Source organism: Strix aluco, chromosome 9, assembly GCF_031877795.1.
Source record: "Strix aluco isolate bStrAlu1 chromosome 9, bStrAlu1.hap1, whole genome shotgun sequence".
Taxonomy (NCBI): domain Eukaryota; kingdom Metazoa; phylum Chordata; class Aves; order Strigiformes; family Strigidae; genus Strix; species Strix aluco.
This window is the reverse complement of record NC_133939.1, coordinates 5,139,144-5,159,103: the sequence shown is the minus strand read 5'-3', so window position 1 is coordinate 5,159,103 and position 19,960 is coordinate 5,139,144. Positions and strand designations below refer to the sequence as shown.

At 43.2% G+C, this 19,960-nt stretch overlaps 2 protein-coding genes across 3 annotated transcripts in view; one reads left to right on the top strand and one right to left on the bottom strand.

The window, feature by feature from the left end:
* Positions 1 to 201: 201 nt before the first annotated feature.
* NEU2 (neuraminidase 2) lies at positions 202 to 5,057 on the bottom strand. Of its 2 annotated transcripts, XM_074833561.1 has the most exons (3): positions 4,991 to 5,057; positions 2,943 to 3,147; positions 202 to 1,194 (listed from the first exon to the last, which is right to left on the bottom strand). In XM_074833561.1, exons 2-3 carry the CDS (start codon positions 3,141 to 3,143, stop codon positions 256 to 258), a joined length of 1,140 nt encoding a protein of 379 aa, XP_074689662.1. In that variant the 5' UTR covers positions 3,144 to 3,147; positions 4,991 to 5,057; the 3' UTR covers positions 202 to 255. The 2 variants fall into 2 exon arrangements, with proteins under 2 accessions (XP_074689662.1, XP_074689661.1); XM_074833560.1 differs by lacking the exon at positions 4,991 to 5,057 and having other exon boundaries at positions 202 to 1,265; positions 2,943 to 3,041.
* An 8,690-nt stretch (positions 5,058 to 13,747) lies between these two features.
* The window catches only part of NGEF (neuronal guanine nucleotide exchange factor), a 51,932-nt gene continuing 45,719 nt past the window's right edge, over positions 13,748 to 19,960 (top strand). Inside the window, exon 1 of the mRNA XM_074833533.1 lies at positions 13,748 to 13,820. The gene's annotated coding sequence lies outside the window, so the exon portion shown is untranslated. The remainder of the gene's footprint in view (positions 13,821 to 19,960) is intronic.

The window sequence follows — 19,960 nt, the reverse complement described above, 5'->3', positions numbered from 1 at the left end:
GTGCTTGTTTTGAGCATGGGATGTTTAAGATGGCAACCAAAAGGAAAGGTGAGAAGGTAGAACAGGCAACAGAAAACGACATCAAACACATGTTCAGTTTTAGTATGTTTAATAGACTTCGTAATGTACAGAAGCCATGAACTAAGGGTGCAAGAGGAGTACAAAAAACCTTTTGCCGAAAGATGAGAAGTGACAGTGAGAAGAAGTATCAGCAAAGGTGGTTTTCAGAGGGATGCTGATGGAAAGGCTCAAGGCTCAGTGCTCTGATGGAAAGGCTTGCTTCAAAGTGAACATTACAAAGATTATCTCTTCACATTGTTGGTGGGTCCCATATTCAAAGAGGCAGGAGAACAAGGGTGAGCCGTCTGGCCCAACCCCCATGTACTGCAGATCCGAATAAGCACACAGGCCCTTGAAGAGGATGCTTGGTTTTGTCCAGTGTGCTGGATTTAAAGGGCTTTTGTTGAGGTAAACTCCTAAATCTCTTCGACCCTTTGGGTCTGTGGGATGAGTGTAGAGTAACCAACTATCTTGGCATCTGGTATTAGGGGGAGGTGGGAAGGCAGTAACACTTCCGTGACATCCAGAGGGAGGTTCTACTAGCATTTCAACCCGCTGGCCCCCCTCAAAGTCCACCCCGTGGTTGTAGCTAACAGCCTGGATTCTGGCTCCGCTGCTGCTCCTTGCATTGCAGTAGAGGACCTTCCTGCCACAGATGTGCACCTCTGCTACCTGACACTCCACTGCGCTCTCCTCCCCCACGAAGTTCCCCATCTCCCATGTTGTCCCATGGTCAGAGCTGATGAAGCAGAAGGCATGAGGGGTGGGGTGTTGCTTAGGGTCCAAGATACGATAGGCATAGGCAGGAATCACAAGGCTCCGGGCCTCATTGAGCAATTGTAATCCATGACCCGGTCCCACTGCAAAAGTGGCCCAGTTCTTGTACTCAGTGCTAATGGTACCATCGGTGACATCCTGGGCAGTGCTCCAGGTCCGTCCTTGGTCCATGCTAGTGACATAGCAGAGACGTACCAGGTTGATCTTTGTCCTGAGCTGATGCTGCTCAGAGATCTTTCCTGGGATGGCTATGAAGAACAGGATCAGTTTCCCTGAGACCTCATCATAAACAGGACAGGGGTTCATAGATCGGTGTTTTTTCAGCTGTGCACTGACAATGGTCTCCATTCTACTCCACTGCCAGGGCCCGTGTGAAGGGAGACAAGAATGAAACACACCATTACAAATAGATCCACGTTACAGGATGCCTGGACAAAAGTTACAGAAGAGCATGAGAAGAACAGAAGAGAAGCAAGTTAGTGGATAGAGCAAGAAATGGGAAGACAATATACTGGCATCGCCAAACACTAGTGAAAATTATTTGGATGACGCAATGTACGTGCAGTTCACCAAACAGGTGGGTTATGTCCTTTTTAGTTACTACTCATTGAGGAGCTGATAGCTCTGTATCTCAATGCAGCTAGTGTCTGATGGCAGTGTTTAAAAAAACTACAGTAGCTAAGTTTTCAGAAATTCTCACAAATAAGTACATATATATATATATGACACACTGACGTGCCCAGTGGTCAAAGGGTGCTGGTACAGACACTGTGCTGTATCAGTGTTTCTCAGAAAGACAGTTATATAACTAAGCCCTTTTCAAGTATCCTGGATGCCGACAAATTCCTTTCCATTTAGACTCCTATTCCTTCGTTTTGATCCATGTGTGAATGGGCATCTCAGCCTACACTGAGGCTCCTTGCTAGAGCTGATTGCATGGCTTTACACACTCTGGTGTAGAAATTTGGACCCTGAGTTGTCCGACGCAGAAAATAGGTCACTAAGCAGGTAGAACTACCCTTCAAGCCCTGTCTTTCTTTAAATGAATAGCACATAACACAATCACACTTCTAACACTAACATTGCAATTAGAAAATTATTCCTACATAGTGTTATGGGCTTGGTAAAAGAAGCAGTATTTTCCAGTAAGATTATACTAATTAGCTTTTCTACCCCGACTTGCTGATTACCCTTTTTGGTAATGTCTTTTCTATGTCTATTCAACCAGTATTAACTTTTTTGGAATATTTAATATTTCCATTTTAAGAAACGCTAGCATGTGAACACAACTTACTAAGTTTATGACCAACTGAGCCCTACTTAACTGAATTACGGGGGGTTACACAAGCTGTTACCTGAATGGTATGACACTGCAGGTGTGCTCAGAGGCTGCTTCTGCTAGGCAGACTCCAGCTCTTAAGAGTCTATAATCTAAGACAACCAGTCACCAATGAAGAATTGGAATAGAAAGATATAATGACTTTTTTTTTCCCCCCCAGACATTAATGCATTTGCAAATGCAAAAAATGATTATAAATAGAGTATCCACCACCCCCAGTCACCCAGCAAGATAACTGTTAATAATAACCGGTAGATTAATAAGGTAGCCAATTCAGTGGCACAGACAAACCAGACGACACTCTTTTGCGTGGGGAGACTAGCTGTTCTCAATTGTTTTTTCAACCAGAAATTAGTCCTAAGAAGATGAATTTATAAAAAAATAGTCACTGATTGCTAATTCACTCCTCCCCATCCCTGTGGCACTCCCCATTTCTGCCTCTCCTCCACATCTTTGCTGTTGCAACAGGACTTTTGTTCCATCTCTCTATCTACTTCCTCAGCTCTGCGATGATGGGTCAAAGCCATCCCCAGAAAAATCTGCTGCACCTGCCCACTTTAGTCCCCCCCAAAAGCTGCCCAGTCATGGGATTGAATCCCAGCAGTTATGACACATGCATTACTTATAAGCAGATTTGTCTCCTATAACTGGGGAAAAGGAGGAGCTGCCCACTCCCTACAGTGAGAGGGCAAACGTATTCAACTCATCTGGGGAAGGGGAGTGGTATAGGTGGGCAGTCTTCCCGATTTTCTCCCCACACTGGTACCTGAACATGGTGTGTGGTTGGGTCATACACGCCTCTGCGCATCGCTATTAGCTTGGCATGTTCATCCACCACATCCTCTCGTTCCTCAGCAAATGCCAGGATGATGCTGAAACGCGGCAGGTAGAGCAGGGCTGGAATTCGATAGCTCCAGGTACTGTTCTGGAACAACGTCTCTTGCTTCAAGACAGGAAACGAAGCCATCGTGCTAGGGGGAAGAAGACAAAATGCATTGCATTTTGACCCACCCTTAGCCCTGCAAAATGTGACAGGGCAGATTCCACTGCTTTTTGCCCTTCTTGCTCAGTGGAACCTGTCCTGCATGGAAACATAATTTCTGCTACTTTCAGCTATGTCTTTTTCTTGTGCTTTTCCAAAGAGAACCCAGATGTTGCATACTAGCTGGCAACACAGACCAGGCTTACCCCAGGAACAGCCTGGTTGATCCTACTGGAGTGACGTAAGGCAAGTACACTAAATACAGTTAATGAAGAAGCTGTCTGTGGTTTGGTTTTTCTTTTTAATTAAATTCACAGACTGGGATTTTTCTGGGTTTGCTTTGTAATTCAGAAGATTGTTGGTAATCAAATATTATAGTATTTTACCTCAGAAGAACGTTACTGTCTTTGTTGATGGTATTTCCAAAACTCAGCACAGAACTTCCACTTTGTAAATATGAGTTTAAAATCCCATTTAAACAACACACTGAGGCAATCCAGACCCCAGCAGTGCCCGTATTTGAGGATGGTAAGCACTGAGCATGAAAAGAGAAAGAGAGACAACATCCCTCCCCTTGTAAGATTAAAGAACAGTGTGAATGGTGTCCCACTGCACCAGGTGGGACTTCTGGTCAGGCAAAAATCTTGTTATCTGTACAGTGACTTAAAAGCAACATTAGGAAGGCAAACATGAGGGGGCATTTACAGGAGTAAAACTCCCTCTATGTAACCGGTCTATGCTATGTCCTCACATAGTCTTTCTTCAGATCCACTCAGCCCTCTGTCCTCTTGCACCAAGCCTCTCCTGTGAACTCATTTACCCCAGTAAAAACCCACTCACTGGCTCAGGGGAATTATGGGGGGCGGGGGGGGGGGGGGGGGCGTGGCAGGGAAGAAGGATAAAGGATCTCTGACATGATGCATCAGAAGCTGAAGGCCTGAATATCCTCTGCTCAGGGAAGGGGGGAAGAAAAAAAATTAAAAAATAAAAATCAAGCCTTAGATCTCTGACGCACTGAGTGGGTAGGATGGCAGGGAGAAGATGACAATACACTATGAGTAAGAAATTCAAATGCCTCCTACCTCAGCTGAGGCAAGACTTGCTGCGCTCTTCGTTGAGGATTCTCCTATTTACCTAAATCTTAGAAAGCACCAGAGGGGCTATTGGCCATGTATCAGATCCTTATGTTTTTGAAGGCTGTCTTGATAATTCAGGACCAGATGGAGGCAAACTGAAGATTATTTATGCAGCTGCAGAGTGCATGTACATACCTGGAGAATAGTTTCTACTCTTCCATATTACAAGTGAAAAGATTATATTAGCCAGCATAACTAACACAGACTTGGTTAATGATTTTTTTTTTTTTAAACAGGTCTGATTACTGAGTTAGGACAGCACAGATAAGCTAAGTTCATCCTCCTCAGACAGGACCATCACATTATGCTCTATTCAGATCCATAGCTAGGCAACAAGTATTCAAATATTCCTTGCTTTCACCTTCCAGATACTATAAATATCAGTGAGATTTTTGAACTCACAGCACTGATCAAAAGGGTCTGAAATGCACTGTTTTAGCTAAAGCCAGCTGCACAGACCCCAGCAAGCCACAGCCCCATTGCCACTCAGATGCAAAGCCACTGGAGATAGAAGATAGATAGAAGTCTATCTGCTTGCTCCTCACTGTCACTGACAATATGGCAGTCTGAGAAAAGGCAGCAGCACCCCTGCTATACAGAAATGCTACCAGAATTTGATCGCAGCTATCCATGCAACAACATGAAGAAAACAGGAAGACCTTCCTAGAACAAATAGCTGTACTGATCACTACTTACCAGCATGGATCTGGCTATTTATATAGACCACAGTCGTGGCTGTATTCTCATGGCTCCTGAAACAGAAGCTCACTAGAGTGCTTCCAGACTATTTAAAGGGAGATTATTTAAAGGGAGATTAGTCAGCCTGTCTAGTGCAGCACAGGATCCCTAGCATTCCTGCTCATGATGCCATTCTAATATTGCAATCCTGCTTCAGGGCAGGGCAAGAAGGAGATAGAAAACAAAACAAAACAAACAGAGGAGAGAGAGAGAGATCTGGGCTGCCCCACAAAGCCCCCAGTGCAAAGCCAAGAGACCAGTGCCATGGAAGGCCGTGCTGTAGCCTACTGCACCCCAGTCCCTCCTGTACAAGCCTGTCATCTGCAGACATCTCTACCTTAGACAGCTCTATTCTTAGCCCCTCCATGAGATGCTCCGTGTGGGTGTCACAACACTTCTTTTCCTTTTATTGCCACATGGGGATTGAGGGAAGGTGGGATGTTAAAAGCCTGGGAATAGCTGCCATAGAAACAAGCCTGAGGTTCCTGGACACAGCACCCGCAACTATAATCAAGACAAATACTAGAACCAAGTGGCTCTTCCATCTATTCAGAGACTAAACAGGGATATGTGTGACTGTGTGTATACACACATATACACAGATTTGTATATATACTCCCTACACACAGTGTGGGTATTATGTCTGTATGCATATATATACACATACACACCATGTATCCATCTGCAGAGAAACTCTTCCATCCTTTTTTAAACACACTTAAAGTCAGTATTCAGCTTCTTCTACTTTCTCCCTTGTGGATCCTCAAGCAGAGACTGAGTCACAACAGTGCGAGTTTCACACAGAACTGAAAATGCAGAATCTTAAGCTTGAAGTTCTTAATATATTAAAAAAAAATAGTGCTGCTTTAGTTACTTCTCCAGCCAATTGAAAAGAATTGATTTTTCTCTTGACCTCTACCCATTTTCAAAGGCAAAAACACTAGCTACACCCTCCTGAATAAAAGAGAAGTAAAATTAGCAAATCATTGACAGGACAGCAAATCATCAACAGGACAGCCACACAAAGAGTGTTCAAAAGCTACTCTAGCACTGCAGGAATTCAAATCATACACACCAGCCCCTCTGAGATTAAATTGCCAAGGGATACACGCATCCATGATGCTACTTCGTTCCTAAACCCTACTGAAAGAGCACTGGCTGGCCTGCAACGAAGAAGAAGGTGGCAGTGTTGCAGCCAGCATAATCTAAGGACATTGGCAAGATGGAGTTTGTAAACTATGGCAATATCTTTTGAAAGACCAAGAGCGATAACTGGAAAAAAGACAAACTTCTGGGAACACAAAGGCCTGAAATACAAGCAGGAGACTGGAGAGACGTATACAGACTGACAACAATTGCTCAGACCTGTATCAATTCAGTCACCTTGGAGAGAAAATTTAGCTGCAGTTTTGTGAGGTAAAAGGGTGATAAAAGGGAAGCAAAGTTGATATGGTAATTTTTTCCTAGGAGAAAAAGTTGGTAACATCTTTCCAGATGACAGAGATACTAGTGAGGAGAAGGGAAATTTATCATTTAGCCACTAAGCCAGTATTCCCTTCTGCATTTTGATATTTACTGGAGCTTTGAATTTATTTCCCAGGCTAATCCTTGAGAAGTGTCCTGTTCAGGGAGACTGACGTCTACCTGCAATTCCTTTCCAAGGCACCAGGGAAGCTGCTGCACTGAGATCCAGTACTTCACCTCCCGACAGAACTGGGCGGACAGAGAGAAAGATGGGCACAGTGAAACATGTAAGAGAAGGGGGGTGGGGGAGTTAAATTGGAGGAAACCATTATTCATGGTTTGCAAGATACACAGCTGTAATGATTTCCAAAGCAGAAACTATTTCCAGCACACCAGAAGAGTCAAAAGAAATAACAGTTGTCAACAAATGAATCTATGATGGATCCGATGCCTGGAAGGAGCCCAAGTTGCAGTCAGGGATAGGTGCTGGTAGATGCCAGGAGAGGGTACTTGTTCCTTCCACTTCTGTCCTTCAAGGCAGCTCACTTGGGCTTGTCTGTAGAGCAGGATGAGCCCTTGCATGTTTATTTGCTTTAACCCTCTCCAAGAAAAGTGACTAAAAAGGATAACATTTCCATTGGCCTCAGCTGCTGTAAAAACCTGTCCTTAACATGTTCAGCTCCAAGCTGAAATGACAGCATGTCTTTAAAAACAAACCAGCAGAAATGAGGTAATACACTGAACAATATCCCTTGGTCCCTCTCAAAGTACTCCGCACTCTGCACAGGAGGCAGCTTGTTCTTGAAGGAATTCAGATAGATCCCAAACAAACTAATTCAGGATGGTTTTGGGGGAAAACAGAAACAAAAAACCCCAGGAGAGTCATGTGAAAAACCCAATGAAAATTCTGCTTTTCAAGGCAGCACAAGAATCCAGGTCCAGTCATTCTCTATTCAACATCAGACCCGGACTTACAGTGTTTTCAAAATTTATAAAAGTCAACAAAGTGCTATGCTGAAATACATTTCTTGTTTCACTTAAAGAAAAGAAGACATTTCCATTGGGATATTGCATAGAGGAGGGCCAGGAATAGCCACATTCCAGTTGTATAGGGCTAAGGAATAGGAGACCCAGTTTGCTTCTAGAATACTTGCTACACAGTGTAGCCCTGTGCTCAAGCCTTTCCTCCTAGCTAAACAGTGTGACTGTGCCTATTTCTGCCAAAGCCCAGCATCAGAGCCCTCCATCTCCAGCCTTCTCATGCCCCTAGACCAGACCCTACACTAAATCTAGGCTATGGGATTTCTTAACAAGCCAGACAACACACATGTATTTAGTCCAATAAATCACCCTCAATGTAAAGTCAGAAAGGAGAGTTATCAGTGAGACCTGTCAAACAATACCTTTAAACAAACTAAAACATTCAGAATTCAAAGCTGAAAAGGCACAAAACTGGAATTACTTTAATCCAGCAGCCATTTGGATTAAACTTTTTAACCACACTAGAAACAGAAAGTTTTGCTTGTGGTAAAAACTTCATACCACACTTACAAGGGGATTTTCAGCCTCCCCAGTACATGCTTTCCTAAACAGTCAATCAAGTTCTGCTTTTAAAATGTTGTGGCTCAGCCTGGCTGTAGCTTCTGTGTCTTAAAGTGCAGGTTTTCTTAGCACTAGAGAGGAATTACATGAGGCATTGGTATTTTTCTTAGTATACATTTGGTGGAGGAATACACAAACTGCACTCCTACTTGAACCTACAAAATGTTGTATTTACCTTTTTACTTTCTAGCAATGTCCACTGTTATGAAAAAAGTTTTTTCAAAAAAAAAAAAAAGAAAGAAAAAAAAGAAAAATAAATACCTCTTTCACTCTGTGTCTCCTGGAAGTCACGTCAAAGGGAAAAAAAAACAACCAACAAACCAAAAAACACTCCTATTAGATTAGATAAAAGGGAGGCTCACCACACTCTGACCAGCTAGTCTCCAATCTGCAAAATTATTTATATTGGCAACAATGTCAGCTGTCTCAGATCCCCAAGAAAAGCTAGCAGCTGGCATGTATACACAAGCTGACATTTAAATAGCAAGGCTGTTTTGCATATAAGGGGAGGTTCCATGTGAGCTGGACAAGCACTAGGGAAAGATTTTTAAATTATCATACTAATTAAACAGCATATTTCACCTGCATGTATTGAGAGCATTATGGAACAGCTGTTGTTTCTAATGGCTACACAGTTCAGCATGCTGTCTTATTTCTTGGTCCTCTCCTCCCCTTGCACTGAGGAGGGGAAATTTCCTCTGGTCCAGCATGCAGACTCCCAGTACTTCCTTGCAGAGTGCTCCTGAGCTCTGGGAAAGTTTGCCAAAAGAACCCAGAAAATGCTTATAACCAGCAGGTGACGGCGCTGTGATAAGCTGACACATTCCTCTGCTGGCTCCGTGCACCTCCAATCCATCAGCGTGCTACTTCTGGATGAAGAAAAGGGTTAAGACAGGCAGTGGTACAGGAATGACGTGCTGGCGCATGTAGATGCGGCTCCCAGCAGCCTCTGGGGAGGTGTTACGAGGGCCAAACCATCCCAGCAGCTGCAGTCCATGAGCTAATGGGGAGAGTATGAGCCTAGGGTCCCAGCTGAGGAAGAAGAGGATGGCACCACCTCTTCTTCCAGCGGTGCCCTGACTGGCTTAGAGGCAGTACCTGCAGCTGCTGGGAGTACCCACACAAATGATTTCACGACTGCCTTGTGCTACTGAACTAACTGTTGTGCTGCTGCTGTCAGAGATGACCCTTCCTATCCCACTACTTGCTGTTTCTCTTGCTTTCCCCTCTTCTCTACTGTGTTTCCACCGTTGCCATTAACGCTTCTTGTCTTTGAAGTGATCTGAAAAAATGAAAATAACAATCCTGCAAACAGATCTCGCTAGTAATGAAAAAGGAGGAAAAAAGGTCTCCTCATTCGATGGCAGTTGTGGCTGATCTGTGCAAGCCAAATAGGGAGTTGCGAAGGTGTGGGTTTACAACCAATTAACCAACCAACCAACTGAATCAACGCTATGCTTCTGTATTACTGTCTTTCCTCTCTCTTGAGCAACACTGTATCCCTTCCTGTGCCAGCACTGATGCTCATCTTACCTTGGCAAGCCATCAGAGGATGTCAGTCTAGCAGAAAACTAATCCAGAAAAAAAAAAAAAGTGAACAGTTTTCTGCTAGGTCATTGTCCTGGACTGCAAGAGTCAAACAAGCAGCAGGATCTGCAGTCGGAGAGGGAGTAGAAGCATGAAGCTGTTGACAGGAGGAGCAGACTCAGCTCTCTGCCTGGCAGCTAGCCATTAGATCAAATTAGCTGTATCATAAAACCACACCCTGTGTTTACGAACCTTGCCTAACTGGGCAATTAAAGTATTGCCTTAACTGAGACAAGAGAAGCCTGAGGGCATTTGTAACTCCCCAGAATCAAACAATAGCCAATGTGAGGGAAAGTCTCTCCAGAGACAATGGCATTGACATCCACCAGATAATAACTTTTAACAGTGACTCCTGGAAAAAATCCAGAGTCAAGTAAAACAATATCAATTAAGGAAGGGATACATTGAAGAGGCTGCTAAGGCACAGTCTGCCAAAAAGCCAGACATGAACAATTGCTTTGTGGATATCTTCACCTAATTTTTCTGCTCCCTGGCTAACAGCAGGGTTACTCAGGTGGTGTTCTGAGTCACACACTTGGCTTCTGCAGCCAGGCAACCCTTAAATGCTTGTTTGTTTAACAGAAATCACCTTGTCAGCTGCAGCTTAAAACTAGTTGTCCATCTCTTCTTACAGTGGGAAGTCCCAAATGTGGCTTGCTGTGGTGGCAATGGTTCCCTGCTTTACGTTGGCAGCATGCACGTGGCAGTGCGGCCGTACCTCTGGACACCTCCCATCTCCCCTTGCCATCTCCTCCTCCCCAGGCAAGGCTCTCCCACCCTCCTCTGCAGCCAGCTGGGGTGCCCTGCCTTCAGCCCACTCCCCAGTGCAGGTATCAGACATGGCTGTGCAGAGGTAACAGCCTAGAATGGCTAAAACTACTCCCGAAACAAAGAATGCACTGCTTAGTCCTGTTGTGAGGTTAACCCAGGTGAACCCCAGTGTCGGTGCAGGACAACCACACAGACAACACATGGGCACCCTGCACGGCCACTGCCAAGCACTGCCAGCATCCAGGCCTCCAGCACTGCTCTTCAGACACCAGCCCATACCGCACTCCTCTCTCTGCAAAACAGCCTCCTTCCTGATGAAAGTGCTTTTTCCAAACAACATGCTATGTGCTGCAACTATTTTAGAAAGCCATTCCTTGCTATCAAAAATGGATGTCTCATGTAGACATGCTACGTTTGATCCTCCCTCTTTCCTTTTGGTGTAAATCAAAATCAGTGTCACCAGTGAAGTTTAAAACAGGTGTAGGTCTGAGGAGAATCAAGCTCTTCACTTCTATTGTTCCATGCTTACTTCATTGCCCTTCTATCTGATTGTTGTAATGAAAACGTTTTTAAAAAGGTTAAAAAATGCAAATGGGGTGTGTGGGTGCATTAATAAGAGGATATAAAAATAAGGCAGAAGATAATATAACGACAGAATACTGAACAATGGAGCATTTGCATTTGGAGGACCATGTTCAATTTCGGGTGCCACCTCTTAGGAAAGATATAGCAATAGCTGCAAACGAAGGCTAAGAAAAAGAATTCAGAAGATAATGCTTGTGAGCAGATGTGAAAAGAAATCAGTAGGAAAACAAGAGAGGTTACATTTAATGAGTGATACCTAGTCCATTAAAAATTATCAATGTATATTTCCCTTGCAAAATGTTCAAGCCTGAATCCACTGATTCCTTACGCTATTAGAAAGGCAAGCCTGGCTCAGGTAATTCAGTATTTTTGCTATGCTATACAGAGTAGCAGCTGTCGTCAGGCAGCTCTAGTTAAAATCAAGAGGTCTTCTATGGAGTGAGGCCATGCAAGAGAGCAATTACACAGTTTTGCCAATTTTTAGTTAAAACACTTTGGGCCGCTCTCCAGGCGTTAGGGAATATGGCATCGTTTGTGCAGAACGTAAATCCTGTAGATCTGGGTCTGACTGAAAGTCTGCTCTGTCGGTGGTTAAAAAAAACCAAAAACAAACAAGAAAAAGCCGAAATAATAATAATAATGAATGTAACATGCAAGTGCTAATGGCAGAGCTCTTTCAGAAACAGGGTTCACCGGACAAGGAAACACCCACCATTTTCTTTTATTTCCAATTCTAGCTAAGGAAATGAGCCTTTGTGCACAGTTGAAACCAGCACCTCACTATCCTTATCAGCTGTAAAAGCAACAGGTAGGAGGAGCAGGTACTCTTTGGGTTTGTACCATTTCACACCCCATTGACTCCAGTTAAGTTACTTTTCCATCAGGAGGAGTAAGCAAAGAATCAAAGAATTGTGTTGCCAGTGTTTCTTTCCCAGTAAATAACAGCCTTTTACAACTTACTTCCTCTCCTCATGGAAAGAATTGGGCAAAATCTAGAAACACTCACACAACCCAAAGGGCAACAACATCACCCCATAGCAGACCTGTAAGCCTTCTGACACTCTATGGTGAGTTGTGAGTTTGTCACAGGGTAGCTTCCTTGCTCTTTGAGAGACAACGTCCAAAGGACAGCCTGTCTATGATACACATTACACCATTTTTCCATTTACTTTGCCCATTTGGGACAGAAAAAAATAAATATATTTTTGTAACAAAACAAATGCACAATCTATGGGAAGCAAAGGAAGAGAGATGGTGAGATTTCCATACAAAAAGGGGACTGTAGAAGCAGTATTTATTTAGCCCTCAAAATAGCAACACTGGGAGGGAGTCACTGGAGCAATTTAATGACTGGAAAATGCAATAAAACCGGAGTCCCTTGCTTCACATACTCTGCCAGTGCTGGGACACTCAGATAAGGCAGTCTGAAGCACTAGGCTAGCTAGATTCACCCTGGAGCGACTCTTGCGACAGAGAGGAGCCCAAATTCCAGTGCATCCCTCATTCCTGTGCCCTGCTAGCTCACAGATCAGGAGTGCACAGGTCTGATGGTGACCTTGATTAATCATTACAGGATTAATTGCTGACAGCCCTCTATGCCCAGGCCTGGCCCTCGGCTGATGTAGAGGGGCACTGACACTGGTGACCATGAAGCTGTGATGACTGATCTCCTATTAACCAAAGCTTTACTCAATGAACATATGGCCTTCCACAGAGTAGGCTGGGCATACAGCTGCATTTTAGAAGGAATAGGGTAATGTTGTGGCCAACTAAAATATTTTAACAAGAACAAGGCACTTGGTAAGTCCAGTGAACTTCAAAAAGAAAAAAATCAAGGGGAAGAGTAACATCAACTTCAGCAGGTGATACAATGCTGTTTGTAAGTCATTTAAACTACAGGCTTAAAAATACCAAGTGAGTTATCCAAGGATGAGGGAAAGCTTCTCTCCTAAGTATAGCAGTGCATAGGTATCTACAGGAATTCCAGACTTATTTATCTTCCTTTGAAGCACTGGGCCCTAAGCTGCTGCAGAAAATGGACATTCAAATAATAGCAAGCAAGCCCAGTGGAGAAAACAGGAAATGTAAGCACAACCTGAATAAGAAATCAAAGTATTTCAAGGGTGAAAATTCTAACAGGCATTTGGATGAACAGATACAAGAAGCCTTAAAATAAAACCAGGCTGGCTCTGCTGTATCCACCCCAGTGCCCAGGTATGTGAACACACATGAAATTAAAAAAAAGGCAACCTAAAAATACTCATAAACATTTAGGTCTTTTCATCTCAAATGGCTGTAAATAATGTAAAGCAAGAGCAGTTTCTCAGCCAGTGGGCCTTAAAAGTGTAAGCAAATACCTTTTACTGCTTCCACTTATTTGAGTTTGCAGATTTGGACCGAAGTTTCACCCAGTTGTTAAAGATTTATATGGGAGGTTTAACAATGCTCTGTCATTAAGACTTTGGCACAAGCAGTGCAAAGGACACTCAGGGCATGTTTGTACTCACTTATCTGGGTAAAGGGAAAGCTGTTCCTTTAAATTATGTTTGCTGTGACTCTGGAAACTGAGCAAACAAAGTCTGAGGGAAACTTCACTCTCAAGCACAACTGACAGAAGGTACAAGGACCGAAGGACAGGGATCTTCTGTAGGACATACCTGCCTCTGGATTCACAACTGAATTGCAAATCTCTAACAATTTGGGGGAGTTTAGTCCAGACTTGTTGGACACACCTCATCCCAATGGCAAATGAGAGACTGGTTCAGCCCCAAACTGTCAGGTGAGTAAAATCCTATTCTGGGGGGATGCTGGAAGAGCAATGGTTTGAGGAAGAAACCTCAGGCCACAAAGAAAGGCACAAATTCAGTGCCTGAGAAAGAACCGACTTTGCTTTACAAGCAAAGTCACACTGAAGGAGTCCTGTGCAACCCAGACAGAGCACAGCCATGACACTGTTGAAATACTGGCTGACGGAGAGGAGAGACACCACTGGCACAGCTTGACAGGCATGAAAACCACCACAGGGAGGAAGCCTAGTCAGAGAGGAGACCCAGCCTGCACAGAACGGGCATTAATGTGACCAACTAAACAGCAAACATCCCCAAAACCAACCAACCAACCAAACTGTGTGTCTTTTTCCAGGGGCAGGACAAGTTGTGATTTTTCCTGGCAAATGTTTATGTGTGATCTTGCCTTAAAAATATATATAAATAAAATAAAGACAGGAAATATGAAAAACAGCCTGTTTTCCTCCTAACACCAGGCTGATCCTTCCCCTTAGCTGATCTTTCGTTTCACTCTCAGGAGACAAATTGCTGTGTATCCAGTGTAGTTGTGAACTCTGTCCCAGCAATTATGTATATTTTTAAATGCACAAAGTAAACAGGGACTCAAATTTTGTAAAAACGAGCTAGCTCTTGAGATATTAAATTATTGATGGATTCAACTGTTGCAGTGAAGCTGCCACTTCCAGATCTAGTTGAAAGTAGGAAATTGCACTAAAATAACGAAAAAAAATTAAAATGTTTCGCTGAATCTGCAAAAAGGACTAATTGGCTAACCTTCAGTTTAGGAGATGGACAGAAATTTTATTCAGGTCTGATTTTCTCCAGACTTGAATTGGGACTGATAAATCCAATCCACTTTAAGACCAACGGTAAATACAGGAGTGTGTGAAACGCCACAGTAATTGCCAGAAAAGAAGAGCCCAGAGACAAAGAACACATTGTCCCACACTGCTCTAATTTGGAGAGGACATTTGCAAGACAATGTAAAATGCTTTAACTATATAATTACCATTATCTGTCCCTGAGTATGTGGCCAATGCCTGGGGTTTTCACTCAAATTCTTCTTTTGGAAGTAACTTGTTCTATGATTTCTATAGGCAATTATCATTTTTCCCACAATAGTGCCTGGAGGCAATACTTCATGTTTCCAAGCAGCACCCCATGGAAGCAGCCCCGTTAGATCTAAAATAAGAAAAACTGACAAGACTCGGTAAAACCTAAAACAATCTAGAAAGTTCATGTCCTCCCCGTTTTCTCTTTCCTAGCCAGAATCATCTTTGAAAAAGATGTCTATGAAAAAACAGGTCTAGCAGGTTATTCAATCCACAAAACTTGGGACTTTGCTGTTGCAAAAGGGAGCAATTCCTGAAACAGGGACCCCTTCTTAGGAGAAATTGCAACCAGCTCAAATAAAACTTAGGAAGAGCAACAGGGACAGTGAGGACATCTAGACAAAATGCTTGCTTTTCACTTGGGGACAGAAGTGTAGGAAATACCAAATTGAAAATAACCAAAAAAGAGAGAATACCCAAACTGGTGCACTTTTTCTTTAATTACAGTATTGTCAGAGCTCTTTTGAACCCGTCAGGCTATGTCATGTCACGCTCTTGTACTTACACTGTAACTCAGAAGGTAAAAGACTATGGAAGAAATATAGGAGTATTCATAAACTATAGTATACCACTCCCAGCCTAGATATGGGGAACTAAGACCCAGGAAAATCCCTGATGTGCTCAAGATTGCCCAGGGAACTGCAGCAGAGCTGAGAAATGACATCTGCTCTCACAGGACCTGATGCAGTGCCACAGCCCTGAGATTCACTACCCTCATCCCAGCCTTCCTCTTTCTGTGCTTAAAAACTGGGGATGAAGAGGAGGGTAACAACTGCTGTTAGAAGGAAAGGCCTGAAGAGGAAAGGTTTGCCAATCTTTCACAGCACTTGGGTAAAGTGAGCTACAGAGTTATGTTTGAGGAGACCATGTCACCTGTTTGACAAAAAAATGGAGACTTACTGAGGATGCACATGCAGCCAGAGAGCACTGCACGTGTCCTGTTTTTCTACAGTGCAGTGTTGTCTCGTGCTGTAGCTGGCAAACTAGAGGCATGTAGTGAGGGCTTCTGGATGTGATTGCCTAAGCCCTGAGCTAGTACCCCAGTACTAGGATGGAAAAGACTGCTCTGTAGTCCTGCAAGCTTCCCTTCCTGCCAGGGTCCCTCCTCCGAGGCTAAAAAGAGCCCTTTTAGAGGGGACATTTGCTTGACTGATGCTGTTTGCTGCACAGTTTCCAGAGTTGTCAATCAAGTATTTTTCCTGAGTTACTAAAGACACGTGCAATCAGAGTAACAGGCTATAATAGTACCAGCTTATGTCAGGTTTGAAATTAGCTGAAATTAGCTTGATGCAGTTGACAAGGATAGCCTGGCACAGCAGCACTCCAAACCTGCCTGGCATTTCAAACCAGTAGAAACCAGTCTAACAGGACTCTGATGTCTTACTGACTTCTGGCTCCCTTGCAGCTACAAATTTGCAAGTAGATTCACCAAACAGGCACTCCTTGGACCCTCCACCCAATAACCACTGAGGGAGGAAAAACTGAGAGCTCTACTATTCCTTGATCAACAAAATCAGCTGCCTTCTTTCCCTGCTTCTGTATGGAAGCTTTCAAATAAAAACCTCTTTGAGTTCTTACCTCTCTGCAGTTCAAATAACCACCCATGCTCATTTCTTCCATAACAAGTGTCTCATACACAACCAGCAAATCTAGAAATAGAAGTGGGTATCACTGTGTTTTTCCCCAAGAGCAGCACAGGTGTTGTCTGCCCTAGGGACACTGGGCCTGTCTGCTTACTAACGACTCTGTCTTGAAAAGCTTCAACCAAGGCATCTGCTAACCTCATCTTCTAACGAGTCTGTCTTGAAAAACTTCAACCAAGACATCTGCTAGCCTCATCTTCTAAGTATCCTGGTGTTACTAAACCTCTCTGCTTTCAGCAAGGCATTATGCCCAGGACATTATTTCTTGTGCCATGTTCTTGACTAAACCATATCATCGCAGACTAAACTTTCTATACCCGAGTCCTTTAATTTTTTAAGTGTAAGCTTTATGTTGCATATTCTTTCCATGGCTAGAAGGCTTCACATGGTCCAAACAGAAGAGAACAAACCAAAAGGAACAAGGACTCACAACTCCCATGTGCAACCCCGTAAAACAGGAGAGATCACCAGGCAGACTGCTGAGGGCCTTCTTGTGTACTTGTGTAGTACATTGGTATCTTATGCTTTGAGGATATGTCCTGTGATTTGCACCTAGCTCTGAGTTGATGGTCGTGTACTTCCCCCAGCCTAGGAGATGCAGTGATTTGGGTTTTAATTATTCACTTACCTTCCAGGCATAAGACTGGAAAAGCTCATGAGTTTTAGACCATAGCTACTCAGCAACAATTTCACTAGCATCTTCTAAGCAGACATAAGGAATGGGATGGCATTAGGAGCAACATTTCATAATCAGCAGGAAAAAGGACAGGGGGCTTCCTCTAGAGGCAGGAGTTGTTAGTATAGAGAGACATGTCAGTGATGTCAGAGGAACGGGATGAGTTTTATACATTTTACTTCTCAGGACTCTCTCAAAATCTTTAAGGAAAGGAATAAAAATAAGGTCAGGTTGTTGTTTAATTAGTTTTAAGAGCTTATAAGGAAAACTAGAAGGGCTTGTAGATATCCACTTGTGCTGTTCTGTAAGCTTTAAAAATTAGGCTGACTCCCCCTACACAGCTGGAGAGCACATGGGTGTTTATATATGCATATAGAAGTGTACATATACACATATGTAGAATAGCTCCAGAGGGGGAATTCTTTAACATCTTAGCTATAGCCCATAGCTATGTCTACTACACGAGACCCAGGGGATGAAGCATGGAATGCAATGGGATGGGGCTGCACCACTCTGAGATGCATGGATTGAGCAGAGATGACAATTACTAGTGGCATACAAGAAAGCACATCTTTTTAATAACTATTTTTGAACCGTAAAGAATCAGTAAACAGTCAAAAAGACAAATCATGCTGGCAGCAGAAAAATATGCAGTTATTTAGTGTTATTCACTAAGTATATATTGATATATATTAATTAATTAACACAAAGTAGCTGCTATAAATACTCCATGTTTCATGCAGAGGGAATTGTGTGAAGGCATGTATCCTTTTCTGTTCTTTATGGGACACACTCATTTTGTGTCTATGTTTACACATGTCCACTTACCTCTACCCATAGAAGGTCCCACAATGACAGACTTCATTCTGGAAACCTTTTTAGATCTAGCAAGGCCATTTGAGCCATTTTTAGCTGTTTTAAATGTACTGGTTTCTCTCTCCAAGCCCTGTTCACTTGGTCTCACGGTGTCTCCAAAGCACATGGCTTTGGAGGCTATATTAAAACAAATTCAATATATTTATTTTTAGTCTTTGAAGTATTTCTAAAACAGGTTCTCTGTAACATATGTGCAAGACATAAAGGTTTTATTGTCACAAATGTGTAATAAACTGCATAATTCACTCTTGATTTTGCTTGCTATAAATAAGGTACCATCACTAAATCATGGCAATAAAACCATTGCTACCTTTCTCACCTGAAAGACTGTCCCAAAATTGGAGTGGTTGTAGTTTGATTGTGTTAGGACTAGTGATAGAATTCAATCTTATTTACAAAATAAGTACAAAATGTTTGTTTCCTGGAAACATGTAGGGTCAAACAATTTGATATTCTTTCAGCCAACCCCAAACATATTGTCTACTTTTCTCTGGATTCTGCTGTGAACCTCTTTGGTCTGTGTCTCACTTTCTGGTTGGTCTGTTCTCACACTCCTCCTGGTTTCTCCACCCCTGTGCGTTAATCAAATAATACCTTGGCCTTGCACATAAATAGTTCAGATTCCTTTGTGAAATGTCATGTACCTTTGCTTTGGACAGGGGCATGTGCTTAACTGTCTCTTGCCACCACCTAAAAGAAAGGGTCAGGACTGGTAGCAGTTCCAAGGAGGGTTATCCCAACCACTAACAATGAAAACATAAATACACATATAGTCAGGCAGCTCAGGGCGCTGAGGGCTTTAGGTTAAGGTGTTACCACGCTGTCTGTGCCTCCTTCTGCTGGAAGTTAGGCCCTCTGTAGCACATGAGAGTGCCTCACACCGGCTTAAAGTCTGTGCATTAGCTTAAACCACTGATGAGACTAAATGAATTCATAGCTACATCTGCTGAGAGCTAAATCTGCCAGAGCCTAGGGCTGAGTCTGTGGGTGTTACTATTCCCCTGACTCAGACAGAAATATCTCCCGATGCAAATGCAGGCCTGAGCCTGTGTGGAGCCCCAGTGCCTTCAGCAGGGCCCACCCGCGCGTGGCACTCCTTAAGGGATTGGCACCCACATGAGCAAGAACGGCAGCTGATGAGTAAGGCCTGCTGCTGGATTTTGGACTGTGCCCCATCCCGACAGAGCTGTTTTCACCTCATTATGATGCAGTGTGAAACAGTTTAGAGATGACATTCCACTCGCTTAAAACTGAGGAAGAGGGGGAGAAAAAATCAATGCCTAATACATGAGCAGGGATGTAACGGGGGACTGATGGCGGTGAGAGGCAGAGGTTTGTTTTCAGTTTGCACAAGACTTTCAAAATAATTAAAGTATTTTAAAAAGAAACTGATAGGATGCAGCAAAATCAGCGTTTGCATGTACATTCTGATTGTATTTAAAGAAGAAATATTAGAGGAGCCATGTTAACTATGAGGGCTATATTGTCTTCAAAGAGGTCCATCTGGTTCATCAAATATACATGAAAGGTGCATCCCTACATTCAGCGTGCAAAACCTTCCAGATAAGTCATTAATAGGGCTTATACTTGAAATGACTTCAACACATAAAAAGGAAGAAAAGATTATATGACCTGCCTTCCTACAGCATACAAACCCTACAGCCAAGACAGTAATTTCTGCATTGAGCCCCAAAACTTTTTTTTGAGCTATACGTAATTTAAAGGGGCATCCAGTCATGGATGGATTTAAGGTGATGGCAAACTAACACACAGCTAGGTAACTCAGTGTAGGGGTTCATTGCCCTCGGTGCTGAAAGCACCTGCCT